The sequence below is a fragment of the Pelmatolapia mariae genome, linkage group LG10_11 (assembly GCF_036321145.2).
Source record: "Pelmatolapia mariae isolate MD_Pm_ZW linkage group LG10_11, Pm_UMD_F_2, whole genome shotgun sequence".
In the NCBI taxonomy this organism is placed as follows: domain Eukaryota; kingdom Metazoa; phylum Chordata; class Actinopteri; order Cichliformes; family Cichlidae; genus Pelmatolapia; species Pelmatolapia mariae.
In genome coordinates this window covers 43,945,240-43,972,034 of record NC_086236.1, presented here as the reverse complement: position 1 = coordinate 43,972,034, position 26,795 = coordinate 43,945,240, and the positions used below count along the sequence as shown (strand labels likewise).

The 26,795-nt window shown below is 42.9% G+C and overlaps 1 protein-coding gene across 6 annotated transcripts; it reads right to left on the bottom strand.

Annotated features, from left to right (window-relative positions):
* Window positions 1-64: 64 nt before the first annotated feature.
* On the bottom strand, window positions 65-24,986 carry phactr4b (phosphatase and actin regulator 4b). Of its 6 annotated transcripts, none has more exons than XM_063485469.1 (16): window positions 24,831-24,986; window positions 18,306-18,420; window positions 18,004-18,048; window positions 13,139-13,309; window positions 11,939-12,019; window positions 10,264-10,770; window positions 8,654-8,974; window positions 6,193-6,324; window positions 4,649-5,174; window positions 4,030-4,331; window positions 3,710-3,908; window positions 3,472-3,527; window positions 3,143-3,204; window positions 2,914-3,051; window positions 2,635-2,711; window positions 66-1,665 (listed from the first exon to the last, which is right to left on the bottom strand). In XM_063485469.1, exons 3-16 carry the CDS (start codon window positions 18,014-18,016, stop codon window positions 1,650-1,652), a joined length of 2,601 nt encoding a protein of 866 aa, XP_063341539.1. In that variant the 5' UTR covers window positions 18,017-18,048; window positions 18,306-18,420; window positions 24,831-24,986; the 3' UTR covers window positions 66-1,649. The 6 variants fall into 6 exon arrangements, with proteins under 6 accessions (XP_063341537.1, XP_063341538.1, XP_063341539.1 ...); XM_063485470.1 differs by lacking the exon at window positions 24,831-24,986 and adding an exon at window positions 23,836-23,941; XM_063485472.1 differs by lacking the exon at window positions 6,193-6,324 and having other exon boundaries at window positions 69-1,665.
* Window positions 24,987-26,795: the final 1,809 nt, after the last annotated feature.

Below are 26,795 nucleotides of genomic sequence, written 5' to 3'. Positions count from 1 at the left end.
AAACTTAAATCGCCACCAGGTGTTGCTGCAAATCCACTGTTTCTTTAGACGTTCCAGCTTAGACAAAAGACTCAACCTGAACACAGTCATTAGATAAGAGAGGTCTACTGGACCTCAGTTGCAGAGTTGTTTCACGAAAAGGTTTGAGGAATTGCAAGATTTTTAATTAGATCCAGACTATTTACAATTAAAAAGAAGACTGTCAGCTCATACAGCTCCACATTCAATTAAAAATGAACTCAGATTTACAGAAAGGTGCACTTTCATATTCCCATTCTTGTAGCATTTAATCATAAACTCATGTTCTGCTTAAAAAAATAGCAACCTATAATACTTTTATATTTAAAATTTCTTTTCAAATAAAAGGAAGACAAGATATACAGAAGCATCAGATAAACCTATATCAACTTATACACACAGCACTGAGAACCCTGTAAGCTACTGGCCAGACAACAAGACAAGGTAAAACACTTCTGCAGTTTCAAAAAGTTCCAGCCAAACTGAGTTTCTGTTGACCGATTATACGTTTTCAGGTGTGGTTTTTTCTTTTTTTTTTGTGATAAATCCCTGATCTACACTTGAAGCAACTTACATTTAACTCTTAGTTTAGACACTATCGTAACGACCTTATTTTAAATGGCTACAGAATGTATTGCATGTTCAATCTTTAAAGGGAAGTACAAAAACTTACAAAAGAAAAAAGTATAAATGAAGAGAGATTATCCAGACGCGGTGGCACTGGATTTTGTAATGGCTCATGCAGTGGATTGCAGAAATCAGTGATATGAAAACCAGTATTGGGTGTGTTGGCACGCATTAAAACACCAACAGCCTCCTGACCTTTTCCTATAGCTATTAAAAGGCCGACTCACATCACAACCACAAACACAGGCAAGCCAAATAATAATAATAATAATAATAATAATAATAATAAAGAAGGCTCAAAGAAAAGCTGTCACTACCCTTGTGATCAAAATTGTAATAGAAAATATTTTGTGCATTACAGAATATTTTGCAATGAGATCTCTTCCAGTTTCACTCTAACGTATCACAGCAGCAGTCTGTAGAGTGGATAACAAACACACAATATCCCAGAGATGTCCAGTTCTAAAACAGAATATCCCAGTCTTCAGCCAACTCCTGACCGTTTGTGTCTATTATTACTGTGTGAAGTGTTATAGGTCATCATTATTGTTACCATTTTTATTCTACGTTATTACATTAGCAAAGATGAGTTAGCTTTTCCATATACAGTAAAGAAGAAGAAAAAAGAAAAAGGCAACACAGGACGAGGCCGCATTAAAGGTTGTAACTATATCCGAGTCCCTGAGGGGCACCACACAACAGCAGAGTGAGAGTAAGCCCTGTAGGTCCTTTGCCACTTCTCCACTTTATTGGCACGTGGTTCCCCCTGCCGTCTGGGAGAAATACTGCATCTGGTCTCCACCCACCAACACCTCGGTTCAGTGAAAGCAATGTAGTGAGAGGGCGATGGAGGACAAGCAAGAAGCATTCTCGTGTGGAGTCGGTTCCAGGCTTTCCCTGATAACAGTACATTCAAGAGACGCAAAAGGGCGATCTGTCTGCATAGGGAGCAGCTGCTTCTTTGCCGGAGATCTTAAGTGCTTCTTTATCCGGAAGCAGGGATGTTAAGGCCGATGGAACCTAAAGAAAACAAACAGCTCTCATGAGGCAAGATCACACCTTCGTAATCCTTAAGCTTTTAATGCAGGGAAATTCATTATATTGCTATTTAAGGTACAGATTTTTCTCTAAAAGTCTTCTTCTGCCCATTGTTAGTGCTGGATTCTGCCATTCAACCAGGCATGCATAAGAAAGATGACCAATCAATCAGTTTCTACATGGATGTTTACTGGTCATAACTCTATTAATGTAGTAGCAGATCACCACTGCTGCTAATTCATATTTAAAGTGTTTAGGTGCAAGCAACACAAGATGGCTTTAAGTGTAAAGCAATCACAGGACACACAGTGCATGTGTAGCCAAGGCAGCCGATGTCTACAGACTAAAATAAGTGACATCCTGAAGACTGTTAAACAGTAGGTTGTTAACAATTGAGGGAGTATGAAATAAACACTGTTGACACAGTAGCAAGGTAACAAACTCCTTTAGCTAAAACCTGCTGTTGGGGGGAGATGTCTTCAGGGTGAGCGCCAAGGTTGGCTGCAAATGGCAGGAAGTGTTCAAAGATGCATCACTCTCAAGTGTGCATTACATATTTCATTGTTTCCCTGACACAACCAGGAGAAATAAATAACAACAAAAACAAAACTGTGTGGTGTTTGCATGGCTTCCCTGTGCTCCAGGTACCCGTCTTCCTCCCACAGTCCTAGGTTTTGGGTGGTCATGCATGTTAGCTTAATGGGTGATTCTAAATTGGCCGTAGATGTGAACGTGAGTGTGAGTGGTTCATCTGTCTCTCCTTTAGCTCTGCGATGGACTCATGAGCTGTCCAGAGTGTACCCAGTTTCTCGGTTTATAACAGCTGAGATAGACTCCATACCCCACCAACATGAAGGAGTGGTGTAGAAAAACAAATCAGCAAAACACAGTACCTCACTCATTTGACCAAAGCAATCAATCAGCCAGTCAAGTTTCAACTAAAAGGTATACCTTGTGTAAATTCTGCTCTCTTCATGAACCTCCATTTCAGTGCTCTTATAATCATTGAGCTCCTTCCGGATGGCCGCCTAGACAAAACAGCAATTCGGTTAAACATGAACTCAGAAAGAAAACGAGACAATATACTGCTAAAAAATTACATTAACCTGAAGGAGTTGCATGTGTTTAACATTTAAAATGCATATGTTTGTAACACTGTCTTGGACATTTTGTAAAGTGCTGTATCAGAAAGCGGTTGTGCCGATAAAGCCTTTATATGCAGCTGATTACCTTGTCGGCAGGAGTAAGCTTAGTCCACGGCTTGTCTGCTCTTCTATCGTAGTCCTGGGCATCTGTGACTTCCACATACTCGTGGAATCGCAAGATTTTTCTTGCCTGTAGTTCTGCAACCGTGGGTCTTTGACTCAGCTACAATAAAGAGGTTTTTTTTTTTATGTCAGTTTAATATCAGGTAAATATATGGTGTAACACTGGGATGTTTGCAGGTGTGCTGCTTCACCTTTCTGGTCAGCCGTCGCTTGATCTCTCGAACTTCGGCTTGTCTGTCAGCCTGATTTTTAGCTGAGGGAAGAACAAAGATGGGAGAAAGAATAGAAGAGCCAAATTTAGACTTTGGCATAAAAGGCTTGGTTTGATGGCAGGTTTAAAAGCAATTTCTAAAATTAGATATGTGCTTGTTGTTAACAGATGTGAAATGTACTTTGTTGACAAATGCTGAGGCAAAAGCATCAGACGAAAGAATGAGGAGTGGTTTTGCTAAAACCCAGAAACAAAGCAGTCCAAACAAGTCAAGGATCATGAACAAAGACAGAGAGAGTTAATACTAACGCTGGAGGATGTTTCTTTGCTCAAGTTCCTCAGCAGTGGGTCTCTGGCTTAGTCGCCTGAAATAAAAAAAAAAGAAAAGAAAAAAGAAAAATGGAGTCCTATTTTTACACATTTACTTCACTTGGACATTCAGGTAATAAGCAGGTCAAGGATCTATTAAAAATTGGTCTAATTTCTTCAGGAAATGCACTTTCACTGCTGTCATTTTAAACAATACAATGATACTGCTCATCTTTACCTCGTGAGTGCAGTGCCGATTTGTGTGCGAATGGCTTCCCACTGCTCTCTGCTCTGCCAGGTGAGGCCGGTCTGTCCTGGAGGGTGGTCATCTCGGCTGCTTCTCTCCTGCGTAAACCTATCCCTGTCAGGAGCAGAGGGACGGCTGCTCAGCTTCAGAGCCAGGGTGTCCTTTCTCTTCACCCTGCTGGCCAGTACGCCTGGATAAAAGCCAAGCGGAGAGATGCAGTAAGCTGAGAAGGAGCAGCAAAACACTGTACAGGTTTACAAAGAGTCCGGAAAAGCCACTAAATGACCTCCGAATCAGTTTGTTATGCTTACTCATCGGGGGCTCATCCTCCTCATCTTCATCTGAGTCTTCATCTTTATGAGGCACAGGACCATCTGAATCACTGTCCTCCCCGTGCATGTCGTGTTCGCCTTCCTCATCCTCATCCTCCTCATCTTCTTCCTCGTCGTCATCATTGCTGTTTCCCCGTGGGATGACACAAATGCCAGCGTCACCGACCAAGCACCGGCGACTCCTTGGCTCCAGCTCTGGCTGTGGAATCTCCCCATCATACTCCTCCTCTTCCTCATCATCTTCTTCCTCTTCTTCTTCCTCTGAGTAGTCATCCTCAGATCTAACAGGAAAAAAATACATGCATATAAAATATTTTTTCGGGTTTCTTTGGGCTAATCCTGAAGACGTGTTTTTCAATGAATTTAACTGAAATATGTCCCTCCAGCTATGTCTGACTTTACAATGATGAAGACTGGACTTTTTTTCAGCTTGAAATGGATATACAAGTAAGTACAAAGTGTACACAGCTTAGAAAATGGATGAAAAAGATCCGAAAGCTACATGCAAAGACAGATCACGTGCAGACTCCATACTTCTTCACCATGTACTGTCTTTGTATACACTGATTCACAGACTTTTCTGTGCAGAGAAACTTACAGTTTTAGTGGTTGAATGCTGACAGGCAGAGGGCGACCTCCTCCTTGGTACTCTAGAGGTGTTTCGAAAAGCAGTGTGTGTGCCCGCTGCGACCCATCTGGATGTGGCTGAGCCGGGCCGGGACTGGACAGGGCTCGCTGGATCATGATGTGCAGCGGTACGGGAGCCGGGCGCTGGGGAGACTCATTGGTCGGGCTCGGTGGGTCGAAAAGCATTGGTATGGGTTGGGGCAGCGGATGGGGGTAGGAGTGCTGATGGTGGAGGTGGTGGGTCTGTATGTGTTGGCGGGGTGGAGAAGGTGGTATGTGAGTCGGCAGGGGTGGGGACGGAGGAGGGGGAGGCAGCTGGAAGCCCACGGGGAGGCTGCTGTGTTCCTCCAGAGAAAGTGGTGAGGGGATGATGGGATGGCTTGAAGCAGAGTCCTCTGTGTTGCGTTTGGTGACTGGGGTGGTCCTCTTAGGAGGCATTGGAGGAGAGGGTTTGGCCGGAACAAGGCTAGCGCCCCCTGTTGCTTGGGTGAAGTCACCTGCAAAAGGAAAAAGAGCTAATCCAACCATAACTGCTAAAGAAAAACAGCTACAGCTTAGGCGTGTGATTTGCTAGCAAGTGCTTTACTTTTGAATCTAGTTTGTCACTGTGACGCAAGTGCACAAGCATCAGTCACACATGTATAACATACCCGGTATGACAGAAGACACACGAATGCTGGGATTACATGTCTGACTGAGCATTACTGCATCCGTACAGCAAGTTGGTTCACATGACGGCCATGAACGCACACTTTGCTCTAAAAGACCAGTGTGCAGCGAGTGCTCCAGTTCACAGAGACAAAAAAGATGCATCCATGCTCTTCACAGCCAGACTCTAACCCCGCACCGACACTTTTTCTATTAGCGTAGTAAAGCTCCTGAAGCTCCTAAACAAAAAGCTCAAATGCAAACCTTCCAGTTTTGCATGCACATTTGCATATTTGCTATTTGGCTCTTAAGACTTCAGAGGACAGCTTTAAGGCAACATTTCTGTTAAAAGCAGACATAATAAGTGAACAGTGCTGACAGACTTACAACATGCAGTAACCTACACTGTAATGGACTTCCTGTCTATATTAAGCCCTTATGTTAGAATTTTGCCTTTTTATTCTTCAACCCATTCAGTCATCCATTCAAGTCCACCCATCCATCCCATTTGAGTGAGAGCTGAGTGGATTAGAGACATAAAATTCATTTGATGCATAGCAGAACACAGCTGGAACCCGCTAAAGGCCCTCCCTTATTCAGAGGCAAAATACACTCAACTGCACTCACACAGAAGTTGTCTCCTGCATACAGTAAGCACACTCATTATCAGCTTGTTATATGCATGCGGCTCTTATATACCAGGTCCAAAGAAAAGCAATGAAGGCCGGTGAACAAGTTAAAGGCTTTTCAGAAGACATATGTTGGCAGCAAGAAAGGATGCGACATGATGAAGTGTGCAGACTCTGAAGAGGGCATTCCAGAAATTGGCACCCCAGCCAAAGAAATACCAGGGGGGCATCCTTTTACCTGAGCGCAGGCCTCCGGCCCGCCGGCACAGGTAGACAGGCAGGGACAGGTAGACATCATAGTCGCACTCTCGCTTCCAGCAGGACCAGTAGAGAGGAAGCTGAGCGTTTTCTCCCCCCTGCAGGGCGGAGACTAACAGGGACGAGATGGAGGCCTTCAGCTTGTATGTTTAATGAATGCAGCTACTTTCTGGTGTTGTGTAAGTTGTTGATTTCATAAGTTACGGCTGTGGTCAGAAGTTTACATCAACTCATCGTGGCCATGAATTTCATAGTAATTCTGGGCATTTAATGATTTCTTTGAACTGTTTCAACTTTTCTTTTTCCAGGGTGGAATGATTGTGCAGCAAACATCTTTAATGAGTTAAAAAAAGAATTTGGTGCACACAACTGAAATTATTTTGGGCTTCCTCTAATCCACACAGAGTGACGGATCCGACTTTTAAGTGTAGTCCACAGATTTTCCTGACTGAGGTCGGGTCTTTGGAAAGGCCATTCGAGAAGCTTAATGTTATCCTGCTTTATCCATCCCAAAACCAGTTTTGATGTGTGTTGGGATCATTGTCTTGTTGGAATTTCAACCATCTAGCTGCTGATTTGAGGTGAAGTTGAAGAATTTGGAGGTAGTCATTCTTCTTCATTATTCCATCCACTTTATGCGATGTACCAGTACCCCTGACAGCAAAACAGCCCCAGAGCATGATGCTACCAACACCATGCTCGACAGTACAATGTTCCTAGGTCTTGTCTGACTACAAAACTTTTGTCTAGAAGGAATTTGGTTTGTCCATGTGGGCAGCTGAAAATTTCAGTCGAGCTTCAAGGTGTCGGTTTTTTCTTTGTCGGTATCCTCTCAGTCCAGTAAAACCAATTTACCGCCATTCATATCATATTCGGTCACCTTTCTCACTCAACATGTGTTAATAGACCTCTCTGCTGAGTCATACCTTTTATTAATCTCTGGCTGTCTTCCACAGCATGTCTTTATCCTGTCTTCCTTTTCTCACCCCAACCGGTCACAGCAGATGGCCGCCCCTCCCTGAGCTGGAGGTTTCTTCCTGTTAAAAGGGAGTTTTTCCTTCCCACTGTCGCCAAAGTGCTTGCTCATAGGGGGTCATATGATTGTTGGGGTTTTTTCTCTGTATGTATTATTGTAGGGTCTACCTTACAATATAAAGAGCCTTGAGGCAACTGTTGTTGTGATTTGGCGCTATATAAATAAAATTGAATTGAATTGACAGTTTCGGTCTTTTTCCAAAACTTGGCAAAGTAGTTACATATCCATATAACATGATCTTATGTAAGTAAAGTGTCTGGTTGAGGTGTAACTTGCTGAGGAACATTTATCCAAACATTAGTGGGGGTGAGTGTATATATTTGAGCCTGTATGTATACTTCTGATCGAGTGGATCGAGAAAACCCAGAATAAATTCAAACTTGTGCCCCAAATTCGTGTTTTTAAAGTCATTACACATGTACGCTCTACGATCATTCCACCCTGGAAAAAGAACAGTTTAAAATGATCATGACGATGCCAGTGATGAGTGGATGTAATCTTTTGAACACAACTGTATATAAACAGAGTTGCACTATGAGGGAATGGTACTGTTTCCCGAAATGATAATCACTAAAACAAACACATAGGTAAGAACATCATTACTATCCTTGTAACTGTAACAGTATTCGCTTCACGGTGTGTTTTATTAACACCTTTTGTCTCAGTTGTTCTTTGTGCATAAACTTGGCCACAAAGCAAAGAAGCCTCCTGGCTTTTAAAATACAGTCACTTCATAGTAAACTGTCAACAAGTGTACTGAGAAATTAGATTTCGAGGAGCTCTCTGTAGTGTAAATGTTAACCTGAAACTAGTGTAAGTTTCTAACTGACTCATTTTGTATTCTATTTGTGTCAAGAACAACAATTAGTATAATAAACTGATGACAAATGGGGCATTTTGTAATACCACCCCCCCCCCCCCCCGAGCTGTCACACAAGAATCTGACGACAGATCAGAACAAGTGGAAATGTACCAAATTCATAAGATGTCCTGGAAAAAAATGAGCCAAAGTAGACAGCCTTGCCTTACTGGGAATTAAAACACGATCCCAGATGAGGCAAAACCACAGAACCGCTACACTGTATCTGTGGAAGCAGTGGCCCACAGCCACGGGAGTCCCTGCTATCCTCATAGCGTAAAATGCTGGAGACGTTTCTGCTACAATAATCCAGGCATAATAAGTAATTAACTGGGGAAAAGCAGCTCGTGCTGTTAAGATAGTATCGTATACAGGATGTTGTGCTGAAGAGTTTACCATCAGTAGTGCACTGACGCATAAATGTACATACTGTATACACCAGCTGGAAAACTACACGCTAACTGAGCAGGCATTTGATTGTTGATGTATGCTTCCTCTCCCTGCAACATCTGTTAACCTAAGAAGCTACTGTTAGTAAAGGCTTACCCAGCATGGCCGCATTGCCCCTGTTCACAGGCTTGGGTGGAGGCAGAGGGGGCTGCTTGGCGGGCTGAGAAGTGGAGGTAAGGGCAGCAGCAGACTGCTGAGTGTTGGAACACGCAGAAGACACCGATCGAACAGGTTTGGACGTCACAGCCGACGGAGAAGAGAACTGGCTCGTGGGGTGGTTGGATGGAGTTCGAGGTGGACACTCACTGCCAGGTTCAGGGGTGGAGCTCACCAGCCATTTTGGAGGCATGATCACCTGTTTGGGTGGCAGAGGTTCACGTAGGGTGTCCAGGTCAGGAGCAAAATGGCTGTCTGATTCTAAAAAAAAAGAAAAAGGGAAAAGTAGCCAACCATATAGTTTTATATCATAACATGGAATTCTGCTTATATAATTTTAAAAGTTACAGCACGTCAACCAAGACTGTAGTGCATATACTGTATTCTATTTATGCATGATCATAACAAATACACTTCAATGAATTAGCAAAATCTCACCAAATATCCCAGTGGATTGCTATAAATGTTTCAGCTCAGAGACTCAGCGATGAGCCATTTTTCTACAGCTCTAAGCACTCCAAGCACTCTCTGTGATAGCACTTGTTTGAGAATGGCATTATCTAGGGATCAGCTGTGAAGATAAACAGAGTAGGCGGCTGCAATTACCACCAAAAAAACCCCACCTCCCTATGCCCACCCCACTATACCCGCGAGCCGGCCCCCACACTGTTCCCACCGCTGCGCCCACGCCATTCCTGCCGCTCTCAGGTTCAGGGCTATTTATTTACAGAAGTGTTATCAGTGTGATGCCATGTAATCAAAGAGGAACTAATCCAGAGGAAAGCAGGAAGTCAGACTGAAGAACAGAGAGAGAGGAAGCAGGAGATGTGATAAAGATAGAAAGCGAGTGGGAGAGGTAAAAAAAAAAGTAGCATCACAAAAAAGAAAAAAGAAAAAAACAAGGTAAGATGAAAAGAAGAGCAGAGCAATGACACATGAAGGAAAGTGGACAAAATTTTACTTTCTTTCTTCTTTGCTGCAATGACGTGCTATAGTGTTTACATACTTTTCAACTCCTAACATGTTTACACATCGGCACAGAATAACCTGTCACGTGAGCGATAACCACACAGCTGAGATCTAAAAACAGAGCTAAACACCATTATTTTTGAACAAATTCTATTTTTCTGGGAAATCAATTAGCTGTGGCACTTTACCAATTATCACTGAGCTCACTGTGCTAGCCTTAAAGGGCAATAATGAGTATAGCGATCGCGCCACATTAATTAGGAGAGGAGAAGAGAGGACGAGCTATTCCCTCATGTTCCTGAATAAGAAGCATAGCTGGAGCAGGCCTCCCGGGAGCTGACAGAAGCCCGTCTATATCTGGGAGGACAGCATATAAGCAGAAAAGTGACAGCAAAAGGGAGGGGATAAGGTACCCAAGAATCACCGACTTTTCGAATATGAAGGAGGTTAAGGTGTAAAAGGTGTGCACTTTATCTGTTATGGCCTTACACTGACAACAGCAGTGCTGCTATGATTGCAACTTGTAAAAATTGGTGGAAAAATTCAGATTGCAGGGAGGAAAACTACTGGAAGTGACTCACCTCTCCGGGCCCTCCCCTCCTCAGCAGATGCATGCCGAGGGAGTGTAGGCTTCCAATCTCCTTCTGCAGGCCGACTCCTCCTGCCATCCTCGGATGGGGCCTTCTGCAGTCCTGGCCTCTTTTGCCCGTCGTCAGGGTGAAGCCTGCCACCATGTCTGCTCTCTTCCATTTGTCCGTGAATGTGGCCCTGCCAGGCCATATTAGACTTCCACTCGCCCTCCCCTTGCGCCCGTGCCCCAATCCCTGCACTTCTCCGTCCATCGTCATGCAGTCCTGTGCCCCTGGAGCCCAAAGCTCCACGGCGGTCTCCATCTGAGGGAGAACAACGGCCCCTTCGGTCATCTGGCTGGGCGAGCCATGCAGGGTTCATCCTAAAATCTGAATCTGAGGGGAGTTGGCCCTGGTTGCATGGGCTCCTGCCACCGCTGATGACTCCTCCTCCTCCTCCAACAGGCAGAGTGTGGCCATTCTTTACATACGACTGCTTCACATTTTGTGCTTCTCCATCTAAAAAGATTGGTCAAAAACACTTGGTGAATACTCAAACAAATACATTAGAAGACTGAATGATATTCTGATATATTGAGAAAGTGCAGAAGGACATTATATGCTAAATATTTGATACACAACAAGATTTTATATTGATACATTTTTTAAAGTTTTACATACTGGTAGTGCCGTGTTCAATATTCTACAATTAACCTGATGCATGGCAAGATAACTGATAACTATCCAACTGAGCCATAACACTGTTAAACATACTTTTTGCTGCTTATTTCTTCTTTAAATCTGGATTTCAGATACAATCAATCAATCTTTATTTATAAAGCACTTTTCATACAGAAAAGTAGCACAAAGTGCTTTACATGGTTAAAAGCAGCCCACCCCACCCCGCCCTCCAACTCACTCCCCACACTCTCATTAACATAATGGATACATACACACACATCCCCCCCCCCCCCACACACACACACACACTTAAAAAGTAAAAATTGGGCTGGGCACACATGAGCCAGGTGAGGAAACACTATCACAGGGAGCTGTCTGCACCGGGAGCCGGTCACAGACCGCAGCCTCCAGGCTGGGCACACAGCAGGACGGAGGCACAGAAGCCCCCCAGCCAGGCTGAGAGGCTGAGATACAGTGAGGAGTGATTTTGGGGGAGATTTTAAAGACTACAGAATCAATACAGAAACTGTTCAAAAATAATTGCTATTTGCAGTTTTTTTCCCCCACAGTAATAAAAGGAATGTGCCCTTAACTCAAGCCCCATGGACAGTCAGTGTTTGCCGTGATGAAGAAGCTGCTGTAGATTTAATAAATGGGCTTCTGCAACAGCGGGACCAGCAGAACGTTTGCACACACCCTTTCTAAGCTATTTTGCTGCAAGGCACAATTTGTTCCACTTTTCCTCAGCTCTGGAGAGTGGCAAGTAATTTTAAACAGACATTGCATTACTTTGAGAAACAGCAAGGTGAAAGCAGTTTTTTCTCAAATTTGCTTTTCTAAATTTGTCTCAGGCACCTGCTGCATGGGAAGACAGCGTTCCTGCTATCATGTGCTGAAGACTTAACTGTACCGTCTGAGTGGGCGTTACTGCCTCGGGGCTGCTGCTGTCAGACGCAGACAAAGCTTTGCAAAGATATCACATGTTGAATCACACAAGTCCCCTCACCACTGTCCGGGACCTCCTTCAGCACCCCCTGTTCTATAAGCTCCTGTCGGGTGCGCCTTGTCGACATCTGCCTCTCTAGTTCTGTCAAGAGCAAAAGGAAATGACATTTTACAGACCAAATTTTCACTGTGATCTCATGCACCAGAAGCAATATATATAGACATATATATATGTTGAGCTAATTCGAGTTACTGAACTGGACCTCTTCACCATGCTTTCTGGTTGGTGGTCTGTGGTACAGATCTGGTAAGTTTCCCATATTATTCAGTAACACTTAGAACCAGATAGCAAGTATCTTTATATATATAGCATACTCTATATAACATGTGGGTGTAGCTTCTAGGCCTGAAAAGTGAAGCCAATTCAGAGGTGTCTTAAACCAGTATACTTTTTAATGACCAGCAAGGGCAACTCTACTGGTTGCAGAAAGAAGTCAGATTGTACAAAAGTACATAGTACTCTACAAAGGGATAAACACCCTGTAACTGTCAAGTTTCTGCGATACTTTGCCCTCGGTTTTTCGCACAGATGCAGCGGTCTCTTATCAAGTCCGGCATCAAACCATCGAGGAGACAGCCAAAAGTCTAGAACTTCAGTAACCAGCAGGTGTCACAGTAAAAACATCCATCTTTCATATACAGTCTATGGACTTTCCTGTCCTGCAGGTTTTAGATGTGTCCTTGATCCAACACAGCTGATTCAAATGGCTAAATTACCTCCTCAACATGTCTTGAAGTTCTCCAGAGGCCTGGTAATGAACTAATCATTTGATTCAGGTGTGTTGACACAGGGTGCTATCTAAAACCTGCAGGACAATGGCACTCAAGGCCGGGAGTTGCCTACCCCTGCATTAGATGATATGTTAGAACTCCGCCCTCTAAATATTCACAGTAGCCAAAAAACAAGATGGCATGTGCCACACTGCTAAAGAGACGATTAATTAGCAAAAAAAGACGCTTCAAAACCCAAAGTCACCATGATATACACACTATGGTTTAGACGTCATCTCTTAACGAGACATCTTGTATTCATCTTATTGTATTATGTGCACTGAAAATAGCGAGAGACAAACTTGCTTGTAACATTTGGGCGGAAACATGTTCACTGAGGAATTTTAATGACATTTGAATACAACTGATACGGCCGCTGGGGTGAAAGGAGAGGTGGCATTCGCAAAGAGAACAAGTTTGCAGCACAAACCTTCAGAAGTTTCTTTGAACTTCTCACTGCTTTTTTTCTTCCTCCACTTCCACGGCTTGAAGATCTTGCCAAGGGTCGAGAACTTGCCCTTGCGCTTCGGGGGAGGGGTGCTGTCCCCGGTGCTGCCTCCCTCTCCCACCATTGTGCTGTGGTGCTGCTCAGCTTCATCATCTAAAACAGAAAGCACAAATTTAAAACAAATACAATAGAACTTATAACATAAAATTATAGACACCCCACTCAGCAGCGGCGCTTTCAATTTTAACTGAGCTCATCTGCTGCTTTTTAAAGAGGGCCAGGCTCATTATGGCGGTTATTATCTTTAGCTGTTAGTTCTCGGGGACCGAGCGTGCTTTGGCAGGGTGATGCTGAGAGCTCACGGACTCCTCCACGTATCCACAGCTAACAGGAGAAGCCTAACACTGGCTCTGAGCCAGGATTTCTCGCTGTCAAGTACTCACATTCCTTAACTGGATGGAGTCTAGTGCCTTATCAGCCTTTCGGCCCTCGCTGCTCCCATAGATAAGAGGGGCACACACGAATGCAGACATAAGCAGCATTAAAAGGTTGTCAGTCATTCTGCATACATATATAAAATATATACACATGTACACACCCACACATACAGGTAACAAGAAGCAAAAGCTCTTTAAAAACCACTAATTATCATTAGGTGTCACCAAGGCTTCAAGAACTCAACTAAAAAGGAATCTGCAGACATGGCTACATACTCTGGGTCACATGACTGACAGGCCAACTGACAGCGCGCTGAGCTTGGAGAGACTTTCAAACAGGCTGCAGCTGCTGTATTCAGCAGACATAATATTTACCAGCAGAGAGAGAACAGAGTCCGATGTAAAACATCCAGTCTCGGGCTCACACAGGATGTCTTGGCGACAGTAATGCCCTGCAGTCTGATTCCCACAACAATATCCTCTCACACAATACTGATGTGGCTTACTTAGCAGTCCAGGGAACACTAAAACAACAAAACGTTATTCCTGGATAGAAACTTTTTCTTTATTTGAGACACACACACACACTGATACGCATACATCAAGATCAGCTAGTTGCAGTCCAGCACCCCTGGAGCTGGCAGGGTTTCAGTTTCTTGCTAAGTGACACTACAGAAAGGCAAATGGTTGCTGACACAAGATTCAAACCCATTTTTTGCAGCTGAAGGACAGGCACATTAACTCCACATTGCTGGCGGTGTAAAATTTGAGTTGAGTGTTTCCACAGACCTCAGAAGCCTGACAGACTATAAACCTCGGATAGGAAAACAGTTTTAATCACAATACTTCAACTTCATACCCTACTGTGAGTTTAAAAATGGCATTTTTGACAAGTAGTTAAAAAGCAGACACTAATCTACCTTGAAGAGGGGTGTTAAGTGTCCAGCTTGCATGGTGGTGGGACTTAAAACAGCACGCCATGAGGACGCAGGGACCATTCAGCAACCAAAAATCTACTGTCCTGTGTATATCCCAGCATCAAATCACAGATGACGAAAACGCAGGAGACCAAGTTGCAGAGAGTTGACGGAAACTACAGTAGAGAGTCCGGAGTCGAGAGACATGTCCACGCTGTGGAAATCCAGCTTATCTCTGCGAGGTAGAAATCTGAGGATTCAGACCAGCTGCCATAACATCCAGATTAAGCATTGCTTAAGGCAGCTTCTCCGCGATCCAGAACTGAGGTTCTCACACACAGCAGACCGTTCTGTCAGAGACGCCTCTGCCACAGTGGCTCAGCTGAAGCCAGTGAAGCAGGATAAGAGCTGGCTGTGCCAGGCCTGCACACTCCAAAGCACTGCAGAGATGACGATGGCAGAGGACTCAGCCCATGCAGCAGGCATCTATTTGAAAGATACGACTGACCATATCCTCAGCGGTCTTTTCCGTTAGCCAGTGAAGCTCGATTATAAAAGGTGCCAATCCACTAGTACAAAAAAAAAGTCCTCAAAAAAGAAACAAGTACAGAAGACCCAAATCAGCTGTCACATTCAAGAGAGCTTGTAGATCCACTCCAAATTATTCTTCACAGATACAAAAACTCTCCAACATGCCATTGTTTCAGCTGTAGTGTGAAGAGGTCTGGTATGTTGTGACACTATAGCTGAGTGTGACTGTGGGTTTTGGAATGGGAGTAGAGGGTAAAAAAAGGGCTACAAAGAGAGAAAAAGTACAGACATAATGTGGCGGGCTGGGATGGGGGGGCTGGAAACACAGTCACAGAATCAGGGTGGAGTGCCGTTTCCTCCCAGAGAACAAAGGCAGCCTCTTCCCCTCATATTCAATAACATAGTCCACTGTACAGCTCATGGAAACACTATGCTCGAAGGTACAACAGGGAAACTAATGAATGATGATATATAAAAAAAAATACCTCCATTCATAACAGAGCTACATTCTTAATAGTGTTACTCTAATGAGAAAGTCTGCCCAGATAAGCCACAGCAGACAGGAAACACGGGAGTGTGTGACTGTGCTGGTGTCTTCCTATGACATAGCCATATCCAAAAGGCACACCTACTACTCCCCCATACAACTGGCCAGATTTCCCTCTAACCTCATGATTCACTGAGTCATGGCAGGCTGGTCAGGTGAGCATGTGGGTAAAGGAGATTGTTGCTGTAAAGGGGCGTGCTATCCCGATCGCTAACACAAAAACCAAAAGTCCAGGCGGATAAATGTTAGGAAATACCTCCAACATCAGTGTAATAGTTACCTTTGTCAGGGCCGATTATGACATTTAATCCACTTATAAATACTTACGAGCACTGACTGTTTCCTGTGAAAAAATGTGTTCCCTAACATTTTCAACAATTTAAGATCCAGCAGAAATAAATGTCATTACATGACACTGTAATATGAGTAACATTTTACTGGTGTACATATCTTTTTACTCACTACTTGTATAAAATGCACGATCATATAACATCGTGTGGCGCTTAGAAACTTGGAATAATTGGTGCGGTACAAAATTATGTAAAACCTCTGAGCCAAACAACATATGCAATCTGATGTTCCTGTGCAGTGTAACATAAGAAAATAAGTGCACAAGTCATGCATGAGTGTGTAAAAACACTGTAGAGAATTAGCCACATGATCCCAGTGATTTAGCATTCCTTGTGGTGGTAAAAATGAATGAGGGGCAGAATTAGGGGGGAGGCTACGCAACATTTGTGCAAAGTTTATTACACAATCACCAATCCTCAGCTCTGCTCTATCCTCTATCCTTGAAAACTAGTAAACGAGAAAATAGTTTTATGTTGTTGATGTTAGCGATGGAGGAAACCACAGCTGTGTAAAGTACACCAAGAATGTAAGCCCAGAAACTCACCACTGCGGCTATGTTGTTGTTGTTGTGGGTCCTGAGCTGAGATCTCCACACGGAGGCTCTGTCCCATGATCCAGCCCCTGAGGGGCCCCTACCTGTCCTGCACCTTTAAGTGTGTGCCTTACACGATACAGATCAACTCCTTCACCTGCCGTGCTTCTTCTGCGACAAAGTCCCCGTATGCCCTAAGATCTTTTATGCTTCTCTGTGTCTGTCATCTAGCCGCCTTCTGTGCCTTTTCTTCAATCCTTCCCCCATCCCTCCCTCGCACAATATCCTCAGACCTCCCCTCCCTCCCTCCTGGAGTTGGACTCCCCCTTCCTTGCTGACCCTCCCTCCTTGGCTCATAGCACAGGTCAGCATTCACTGAAAGATGCCTACCATTCCAGGGAAAAGACAAGTTTTGTTTTCAATATGGCGCGTGTTGTAGTATGCGGTGCAGTGCGTGTACTCAGTAATATCCGTACAATGTAAAATATTCCTTTATAGTGAATTAAAAAGAGTTAACCAACACAGAAGACACTAGACCTGAAGCTGCAGGTCTCAGACCACAACACACAAGATACAGTTATATACACACCTATAATGCAACTATAGTAATGTAATTTCAATCAGTACCCTTGACCAGTAGAAATGCTTTGCAAGATCAGATGCATTACTGTTTCTGAGGAAAGGTCCAGTATGCTCTCATCACCATCAACAGAATGACACTAAACAGGTTGGGTGGACAGTTTGATCAGAGAAATAAACATTGCACTTTCTATACAGGGTTTGCACGCTAACATTAACTGACTCCTGCTCAGTAACCTAATGTTAGTGCAGGGTGTTTATCATGCTGCTCGCCTCCTTTAATGTCTCCAGGCACCATTTTATACACTTCTTTAACTCTCTTATATCACATTTTAAAAAGACTTGGAAGCATTAGCATGACTTTGAAATATGTTTGCCAAGAAGCACAGTCTTGTATCAAGCTTGAAAATAGAGAGGAGCAGGAAAGAAAAAGAGAGCACTTTCTGTAAATGAGAAGAAAAGCGGGAGTGGACCCCCTGAATTAGTGCTTTGATTTCTTTTGACGTTTGAGTGTCTTTAGAAGAAAAAAAATCTCGTCTGAGCCTCAGAGGAATCCAGACCACTGTGCTGTGTCATTATGCCTGGATAGATCAGAGCTTTGTGAGCATTTGGCTGCATCTCGAGCTGTTTCTAAAGATGGAGAGCTAGTGTGTTCGGCAGCGTTCCTTTTCTCTTCCTGTGCCCCACATAAAGCCACCACGCCGGGCTGGCTTCCAGCGAGAACTGAGCCAATCCGCATGAGTCCAGAACCTGTTGGCCTGACCTGGATAACAGACTGGGACAGGCTACTTCAGCAGGGAGGGAGACTAAGTCAGGTACGCACATATGTACATAAACATCCCCAGCCCTGTCTGACAAGAGTGTGCAATGAGTCATTCACGATGGGGGAATAAAGTGAAACACAGCATTAACACTGCATTTAAAAAAAACACAACGCGTAACTTGGTACTCACCACGATTTTCCATTACAGAGTTTGAGGCACACCAATCAACATCTCCTGAAAAACACAAGTTTAATACATGAGCAGACACATTCTCAGCTCTACATTTGTTTCATTTTATACTTTTATATAATTCATTTTCTTCTGTTATTTCAATTTATAGTTTTTAATGCAATTTTTCCCTTTTATGTATTAGGTATAACACTTTAGATTGCCTTCAGATATAAAGCATATGATATATAAATAAAACTCCTGTGCATTGACTTCTGTATATTTAATTGGATTTGTGCAACTGCAAAAAGTCGTACACATACACTACACAAAGTCATGGGAGGGGTGTGGGTGGTCGGGGTTCTCGGCAACAGTACAGCAGTATTTTTTCAGGTCTCTAGCATGTTGACGATGCCACCTCCAACCATCCTATCCACTCTGAAAGAAAGAAAAAAAAGGTCGATCACATCACAGTCTGACATAAAACACACAACTAGGAGATCCACATATTCCCAGAAATTTCCCGATAAGACTGTGAAGAGAAGCCGATTACACCTGGGCGTGAAAATACAGGCACACCGAATAAAAGTCACAGCCAGACAAATAATACTCCATATCTCAGAGCTTGAACCTGTTTGTGTCTCACGATCATCATTTTTGTTTTCTAAGACAATAAATGTCCGGCAAAGATGTATCTATGAGTTTGGATGAAGCAAAAAAAGTAATTTCTAATACCAGACTGAATCTATTGTGTATTTGAAGGAGCGTGCTGTAGGAGAAAGAAAGCAGAAGGAAATACTACAAAGGCCTTTAGAAGCCCCTGTGTAACAACAACTGATACAATTTGGTCAGACTTTACAGAGCTTAAAGCAGACTATAGCTCCAGTCCACTAAATCACAAAAGGTCTGATGCCACAGTCATCACTGAGTAAGTAACTGGAGTTTGTATCCACTGATGTATACATGGTGACGGTAATGAGTAAATGGCTTTCTGGCATTCATTCAAATCAGAGTCATGTGTAAAATGACACTTCAGTTATGTAAGCGCTCATGGACAAGCTCACAAATAACAATTTTATGTACTCAAAGTGGTGCACCGTTCATTCTTTGCAATAGAAAAGCTGGAAAACATAAGCAAAATCACAATACAAAAGCTTTGATAATTAAGGCAGCAAAGAAAACCAAGCAGAAATATTTACTTTTGCAGTACTGACTCATTAACAAGTATAACTGCTGTATAATTAGAAGTAAAAATACAATGTCAATGATATAGTGTTGATGCACATCTAGCTAAGCTTTGTAGCACATTCAGTCAACAGTATGTTTTTGGGAATCGTCCTTCATTTGGTCCATCTTCTGTCATGTTGCCTTCAAATACTAACACAAGACTGCAAAGACTTTACAACCACAATGGTTTGGACCAATCTACTGCAGTTTTAAGCAAATGGATTAAATCAATCATACACATACTGGGTATATTATTTAAAGCAGCGGTCCGCAACCCCCGGGCCATGGACCGGTACAGGTCTGCAAGTCATTTGGTACCGGGCCGTGAGAGTTGAAGCTCGTGTGTGAAATTTATGGTTTTCAGGGTTTTTATCGTTAACTCGGTTTCCCTGGGTCTTTTCCCGTGTTGTAATTGTGTGTCTTATTTTGAAATAAATATTTACGCGTTACCATAGCAACCAGAGAGGATTAAGGGGCAGAGAGGAGGATGTTACTCTCAATGTTGTTGGCACATTTCAGGAGGACGCTGCTAATAAAGTTACACAATTACACAGTGAATTCGCGTTTATTATTATATTTACAAAATACCACAGTTTCTGTCTTGGTCGTATCATTTTATTTTGTTGTATTTATCCGCGACACATTAAAGGCCGGTCCGTGAAAATATTGTCTGACATTAAAGCGGTCCGTGGAGCAAAAAAGGTTGGGGACCGCTGATTTAAAGTATGTAAACTGTTGGGAATTTTGGGGGGGACCAGGTGTTGATGTCATGCACACTTTGCTTGAGATTTGTTTGCCATCTTGGACGTGTCATAATGACCAGTTGCTATGGAAAAATGTGTATTTGACTGTAGTTTTTCATGTTTGTCTGTAAACACTCGCTAACAACCACTTCCATGCAAACCCTGGGTGACTGCAGCAATATGCTAGCAACCAAAGCAAGCACAAGGAGGTTTTTGCCAACCAGTAAGGGAATACAGATTTTGTGTGACTGGGGATATAGTAACCACTTTCCTAGCATATGCCAACAACCTCCAAATTGGCTGACAAGTTAATGTCACATGCTTAGTGGAATGATAATATCAAAGGGCTAGGTATAGATTAAAGCGTGTTAGTGAGATGAGACAGAATGAACTAACGCAGAACTCCACCCTCTCAAATCTAATGTGTTGGTGGGTTTCTTAGTCATATACTGCAGGAATCATATACTTTCTTTGCACATGACGACATGTGAATGGTGGGGAATTATTTCATAAATTTCTGACATTTCTAGAAAGTTAAACTATAAATAAAACAATATTATGAGTCTGTTATGGCATCTTTAAAGCTCCTTCAGGTGACTATTGTTGTGATTTTGCACAATATTAATACAATTAAACTGAAATGATTTAAAGTTTCAGCTATAAAGAAAATAATTTGTTATTTTCTAATTAATTCATTAGTTCTAGTCCCAGCTAAACCTGATTAATAATTCAAGACAGTGTGTTTGTTGATTGTTTAAATGGTTCAATGACAGAACAAGACATGCAAGCATCATTGTACAGCAGAGCGCAAATTAGACATTCTTAGCAATAAAATAGCTGAAATGCTATGGAAGCCACATCTTTTAGAGAAAATCAGGCACAAATGTTTTCTGTAGTGAGAAAACCACAAGCAATCTGATGTGAAAAAACCAAACAAAAACGCTGGTTATAATTGTCAGTGTACGAAGTGGCCCAAACCCAAACCATAAAGTTTGGGTTTGGGCCACAAAATTCCTTCTCGCTCTTAAATATTACTGATGAGCTTCACTGCAAGGCAAAATTCTGGTTTTAATGGCCTTCATATCATCTTACATTTGAGTAAATTACTGGTCTAGGCAAACTGCAGCTTTATTGCCTTGAAATCTAATGGTTTTGCCAGTGAGGGATATATTAAGAGAAAGTGTGCTGGCTGATGTTACCGGAGGCCCTTGACTAGATCATTAACATTATCACTGGCCAATGTCCTACCCTGAAGGTAAGCTCTGTCAGTCTAAGGAAGCTGTGATCGTATTGCAAAGTAATTCAAATATCACATATATAAACGCAAACAGTTCACTACATATTTAATTCTGGATATTCAGTTTGGCATTCTTCTCTATTTCTCCTCTAGGGCAATTTTCTGGCAGGTCAGAGGTCAGCTTCCCTTTGAAAAGAAGAAGTGTAAGTAACAGCACTTGCACATCAAACAGGCCAAACAGCACTGCCTGAAAACCTGAAATTACTGTAGCCTTCGTAGTGCAGCCATTCGCATACAGACTCACACAGACTGGATGAGAACCCTAACACCACTGAGACGAGGCAGATGCATTTGTGGTCAGAGATGAAATTTTTTACACTCCCGCCCAGTGCCACAGCCTTGGCTAGATGACTCAAAATAATCGAGCTGTGCGGTGAGTGTTCCACGGAAAGAGAAAATATCTCTAGGTTCTCAAAGTACGAGTGGATTAAAGGCAGGGGGTGGAAATTAAAATACTGGGACTTTTCCATATATATCTATACATAGAAACAGGATTATTCTACTACACTACACTTCAGGCTTTTCATAAATAAAGAACTGGCTTGAGGAGATACGTTCCACAGTAAAATATTGTTCTGTTTCACTTGCTGTTGTCACGCTCACAGCCAGTCACAGATAAAAAAAAGGGATGTTCATGGCCTAGTTCCTTATTGAGTTGTTAACCCTGTACCTGCCTTTTGATTGTATAGAACAGATCGATATGAAAGTAATGTGTTTATCGAAACTGTGCAGGACCTCTGAGTTTTAACCACAAAAGATACCTTCTCAGAGGCCCCTAACAGCTGCCATATATCGCTTCACACAGCTGGGCAAGCAGATCGAAGAAAACGGGATGCACACAATCAATTAATGACACAAACTCTTAATTCGAGCTGAACTCTTCGGAGAGAAGAATACATAAAAAAGCCTAACTTACCTGCCCACCTTATCAATCACTAATCACAAACTACATCCCTGCATGGCCGATTATTTCAGCCTGGCTTTCAAATCCCAAATGCACCAACCAGGTATGTGAAAGTGACTGTTAAAGACCGCCTAGAGGTCCCGACTGTGTAATCTTCTGCGGAGTGCACACACCCTCACTGGCGCAGTCTACTAGTGTTGATTCAATTACGATGGGAGCGGAAATGGCAGCAGCTGGCTGAGTTATGCCATCTTTAAATAGCAGTCTGCTTCTCACTCCAGGGTTCTGGGCACAAAAAGCCGCCAAATCACTGGAAGAGAGTAATTAACTCAACGCTTAAGTCCTAACAAGGTAGACTCTTACAAACTGAACACAACGAGCAACTGTTTGAATACAAGTTATTATCTGCAGCAGGTAGGCTGAGCTGAGGCATACTTACAGGCCAATTCCAGTGAGGTATCAAAAAGAAATAAGGATTGTAAAACAGAACATGGCGATCGAACCCCTGTTGCTGTGTCTACGCTTGGACCTTTCTGTAGGTGTCGGACCCGGGCTGCACAGTTTCTACACCTCTTTCCGAAATGGATGGACGAGGGTGTCTGTTCCCAATCTGTGCTGGGAGAGCGTCATCACTGAGCCTGCCCCAGAAAAGTGCCTCTCACCACAGGGACCAGTGCCCCACTTTTACAAGGAGCCCAAAAAGCTCCTCGCCTTTGCTAAACTTTTCTTCTGTAGTGTCCTTCCACCTGCGTGAAGGCTGCACTGCAGGGGAACCAAGCATAACTTAAGTGAAGTTATTTGATTATCGGTGACAAGCTCTGCCACGGCGCACATGTATGTTTACACACCGGAGCAGGCCGCCCACTTCTGCTCCCTGCCAGCGGCTGCCCTGTGAACGAGGATTGATCTGAGACATTCAGCAAAGAGCTTTTAAGGAATGTGATGCTCAGACTAGTCTCATCTGCGCGGTTTAACCAAATGAATCAGGCAGTCGACAGCTTAACCATTGTGGTTCTCCTCTTAATGGTCCATTAAAGAGGAGGCTTCCAGTGGGAAGTGGAAAGAGCCCGAACACAAGACATGAGGCATCTTTTTTTTCTGCAAGAGCACATTAACTTCAAGAGTTATTATGGTGGATGGAACCACAGGAAATGGATTTCATTGCATGTTTAAGGAGAGAAAACACCTGATGAGACCATTAGCCAAGTTTTATCATGTGTCAGATTCAGTAGCTTCACAACGCATTGAAAAGAAATTGAGACAATAAAACAATAGCCTTATTATAAACACATTTTTATTCCTTTCCATCAGGAGGCTCTCTGAGATGGAAGTTTATCAGCCTGGTCTGGAGTAAAGCTGAATAATTTACTTCACTCTAATTTCCTCATGGCAGTATAGCTTATAACGTCCTTGAAGAAGTATGCACTCTCCATAATAATGGGCTGCGATGAATCCGTATAAGAAAAAAAATGATAATAAATAAAAATTGCCCTGCCAGACTGCCATTTCTCCAATCACACTTTGATGTCAGACACATGCACATATCGCGTCTTCCATCTCTGCCCTAACAATCCATGTCCTAATTAGACCTACACGGACAGCGGATTTCTAATTGTATCGCCGAGATTAAACGGACTCTTACTTAACCGGTTTTCATTCCCGAGGCAAAAATACAAAATTACCTGAGAGGTTGAATCGGGCAATGTCGTAAAAAAAGCATCAAATTAAACAGCTGCTACTCCCCGGCACCAGGAGAGGAAAAACGGGAGCCCGTGCGAGAAGGCTCGCGGCACCGACCTGCCCTCTCTCTCTCTCTCTCTCTCTCTCTCTCTCTCCCCGCGAGCGGATCTCGCGCCAGTGGAGTCAAGATGCTGCTGAGTGAACGAGAGACCGGAGTCAAGTCAGCCACGCAGCGAAAACGGCGACTTCCGGTGTCACACCTCAAAATAAAAACTCTGCCGGTAGACACATTTTATGAAAGCTAAAGAAACAAATAAACATAAATAGAGTGGGGTCTGTTATCCCCCGATTTGTCATTGTTCCTGACATTTCCGCCATGCCGTGATTTATCACGCCTACAGATGCAGGCCCTGAGGCAATGTATTACCCTTTTAAGTGTGCTAATTATTACTGTGAGCTGAAGATGGGCCTATAGGTGTTACACCCCACCTTAAATGCATCACATGTCCTTAAAAAGTAACCGAAAGCCGTGTTTTTTTCTTCTTCTTTTGCACACCAGCACCAACACTTACACAGAGATAAGACAGATACAGGGACAATCGTTTTGGCCATCTCTCTTTCTCAGTATATATAGTTTAGATGTAGCATATATGGCACAATATGACGCGGATAAATAACCGGTCTGCGGACCTTCCTACGACATTCATCGGCACACACCATGCACATCCTGATCATCCCGATCCTTTGTTGTGCACGGTCTCCTGAGCAGAGCATAAGCGGGGAAAATGGAGTTCCAGGGTGGAAACAATTGCAGCAGGAGCAAAGATGTGTGCTGACCCTGTGGCACTCGCTTTGTGCCGAAACACAGCACTTTCACGCGCAGCATCGCACTGTGAACGTGCAAATCGCTTTCTGAAAACGGCTGCTTCGCACCGACCAACTTGAGAGCGCAACTTGCAGGTTATTGTCTGTGCAGACATCTCTGCAGCAAACTCACCGTGTCGTACTCGCTGCTCGGGAATCAGCAGCCCTACATCCCTCCTGACGAACGTCCCTCCTCCGCCGCCTCCTCTTTTGAAAGTACTTTTACAGCCGACTTAAAAATAGCAGCCCGGTCATTTCCTCACCTCACACTTTCCCCTTATTCCAGTGCCCGGTCCAAACATTTTGCGCACTTACCGGAAACCATCCCGAGCTGCGCATCTCGGTACCGGTAGTTCTCAGTGGGAGCGACAGCGCCGCATTAGCCGTTGAGAATACGGCTTCTCTCTTTGTTGTGAAGACTTCAATACCCACCAGGCTTTGCAGTCCATAGCTCTGGGGTGGGAAGGGGGTGGAGGGGCATACCGTTATGTTGTCCAGCTTCACACTCTCAGGATGAAGACCCTCTCTTCCCTTCCTTAAAAATAACAAAATAATAAAGGCAGCCCTGACGTACAGATTGAGCCTGCTATCATTTTAACCCCCATATGACATTTTATTAAACACACACCCTGAGTTATAACGCTGTAAGAATGAGACTGATGCCGAAAATAAAATACAACAATTTAAACATTTAATAATAATAACAGTGACAACAAAAACAACAATAATAATAATAATAAACTACATTAAGTTATTGATGGGATTGTTGTAAAGCAATAATCTCAGTGTATTATATGCTCTGTGAAATTCTGTATTGTTCTTGTTTTTCCAGTATCTCTTCATAGAGACCATTCTCACTAAATCGATTGGCTGCTTCCATTTTTGGGGCGCTTATGTTTGATGCTTTTTGAATTATTTAATGATTTGTCACAAAAAAAATATCAAAAATCTTTCTTTAGTTGAGTAAATGGGAGGAGTAGAGCGGACCAATTAACCAACAGCGTGGGAAAAAAATCTTCAAAATTTTACTTCCAAGTCATAAGAAAAGAAAAGAAAACTAAAGAAAAGAGCATTCTTTAAACAATGTATTCCTCTGAGCTAAAAGATGTATCCTTTTTATTCCTACTCTTTTGGCCCCATAGTGAAAACTCAGAATCAACTTTACTTAACTCTGTTTCAGCAGTAATAAGGATATGAAACTACAGTCAATTCTCTACTGAAAACGGGGGACTGTGTATAAAAATGACAGTAAATAAACACTTCATTCAAAATTCATGTCAAGTTCCTTAAATAAAAACTTAAAGTCTTCACTTTGCTCAAATATTGATTGTTTGATCAGTTGTGAAGAGAGTCCAGCAAATTATGGACCCAGCTGAATGGCAGTCTGACAGCAGCTGTTCAAACTCTGAAACAATGACGCCTGCATCATGCAGAGGAACTGGACACACTCTTTCAATTTCAAGGATTTATCAGGAAATTTAAAAAAAAAAAAAGATTTAAAAGTTTGTAGATCCACCCTAAGCAGCAATAACCTGAAGTAACTGCAAAGTTGCTATTGTCTTTCCTCCTTGTTGATGACCAGTTAATTAAACATTTAATTAGAAGCACCTGGCTGCTACTTTCCCTCTTAATTACTATGGGAGCAATAAGGGTACCCTTCATTTTCCACACACTGCTTTTCAGCTTAGTTTTTATAAAATAAATAATGATATGGTGCAACACATCACATGCATTTACTTTCAACATCAGATTATTTTTTATGTCCTGATAAGTAAAACCTTAGAATTGAAAGCAGCTATACTTTCTTTTTCACATGACTTCATACACATTTAGATATAAAACAGCAGGCATGTTGAGTGATGAAAAAAGTTCTGGGAATGGGAACATTTTCTTCCAGTATTGAAAAATGGCCGTTCCACCTTTGAGACTAGGTGGGATTCTAGTTTCTCAGGCATCTGGGGAAGTCCTGTTCTCTGACTGCAATTTTACCACAGACCTCAAACTACACAAAGAGAATAAACATCAATTTCTGCTCATGGAGAAGTGAAAAAGGCTTACCATATATGTCATTGCTAATAAAGTGTCCATGAGAGGATCT

Bases quoted from the DNA above. Each gene is read 5' to 3' on its own strand.
- phactr4b (XM_063485467.1), bottom strand. From the start codon at position 16,550: ATGGGACAGAGCCTCCGTGTGGAGATCTCAGCTCAGGACCCACAACAA. The intron at 12,020-13,138 runs GTTTGTGCTGCA...TGCTCTTGACAG, and splicing joins GTTCAAAGAAACTTCTGAAG to AACTAGAGAGGCAGATGTCG. The intron at 8,975-10,263 runs GTGAGTCACTTC...CTTTTTTTTTAG, and splicing joins GGAGGGGAGGGCCCGGAGAG to AATCAGACAGCCATTTTGCT.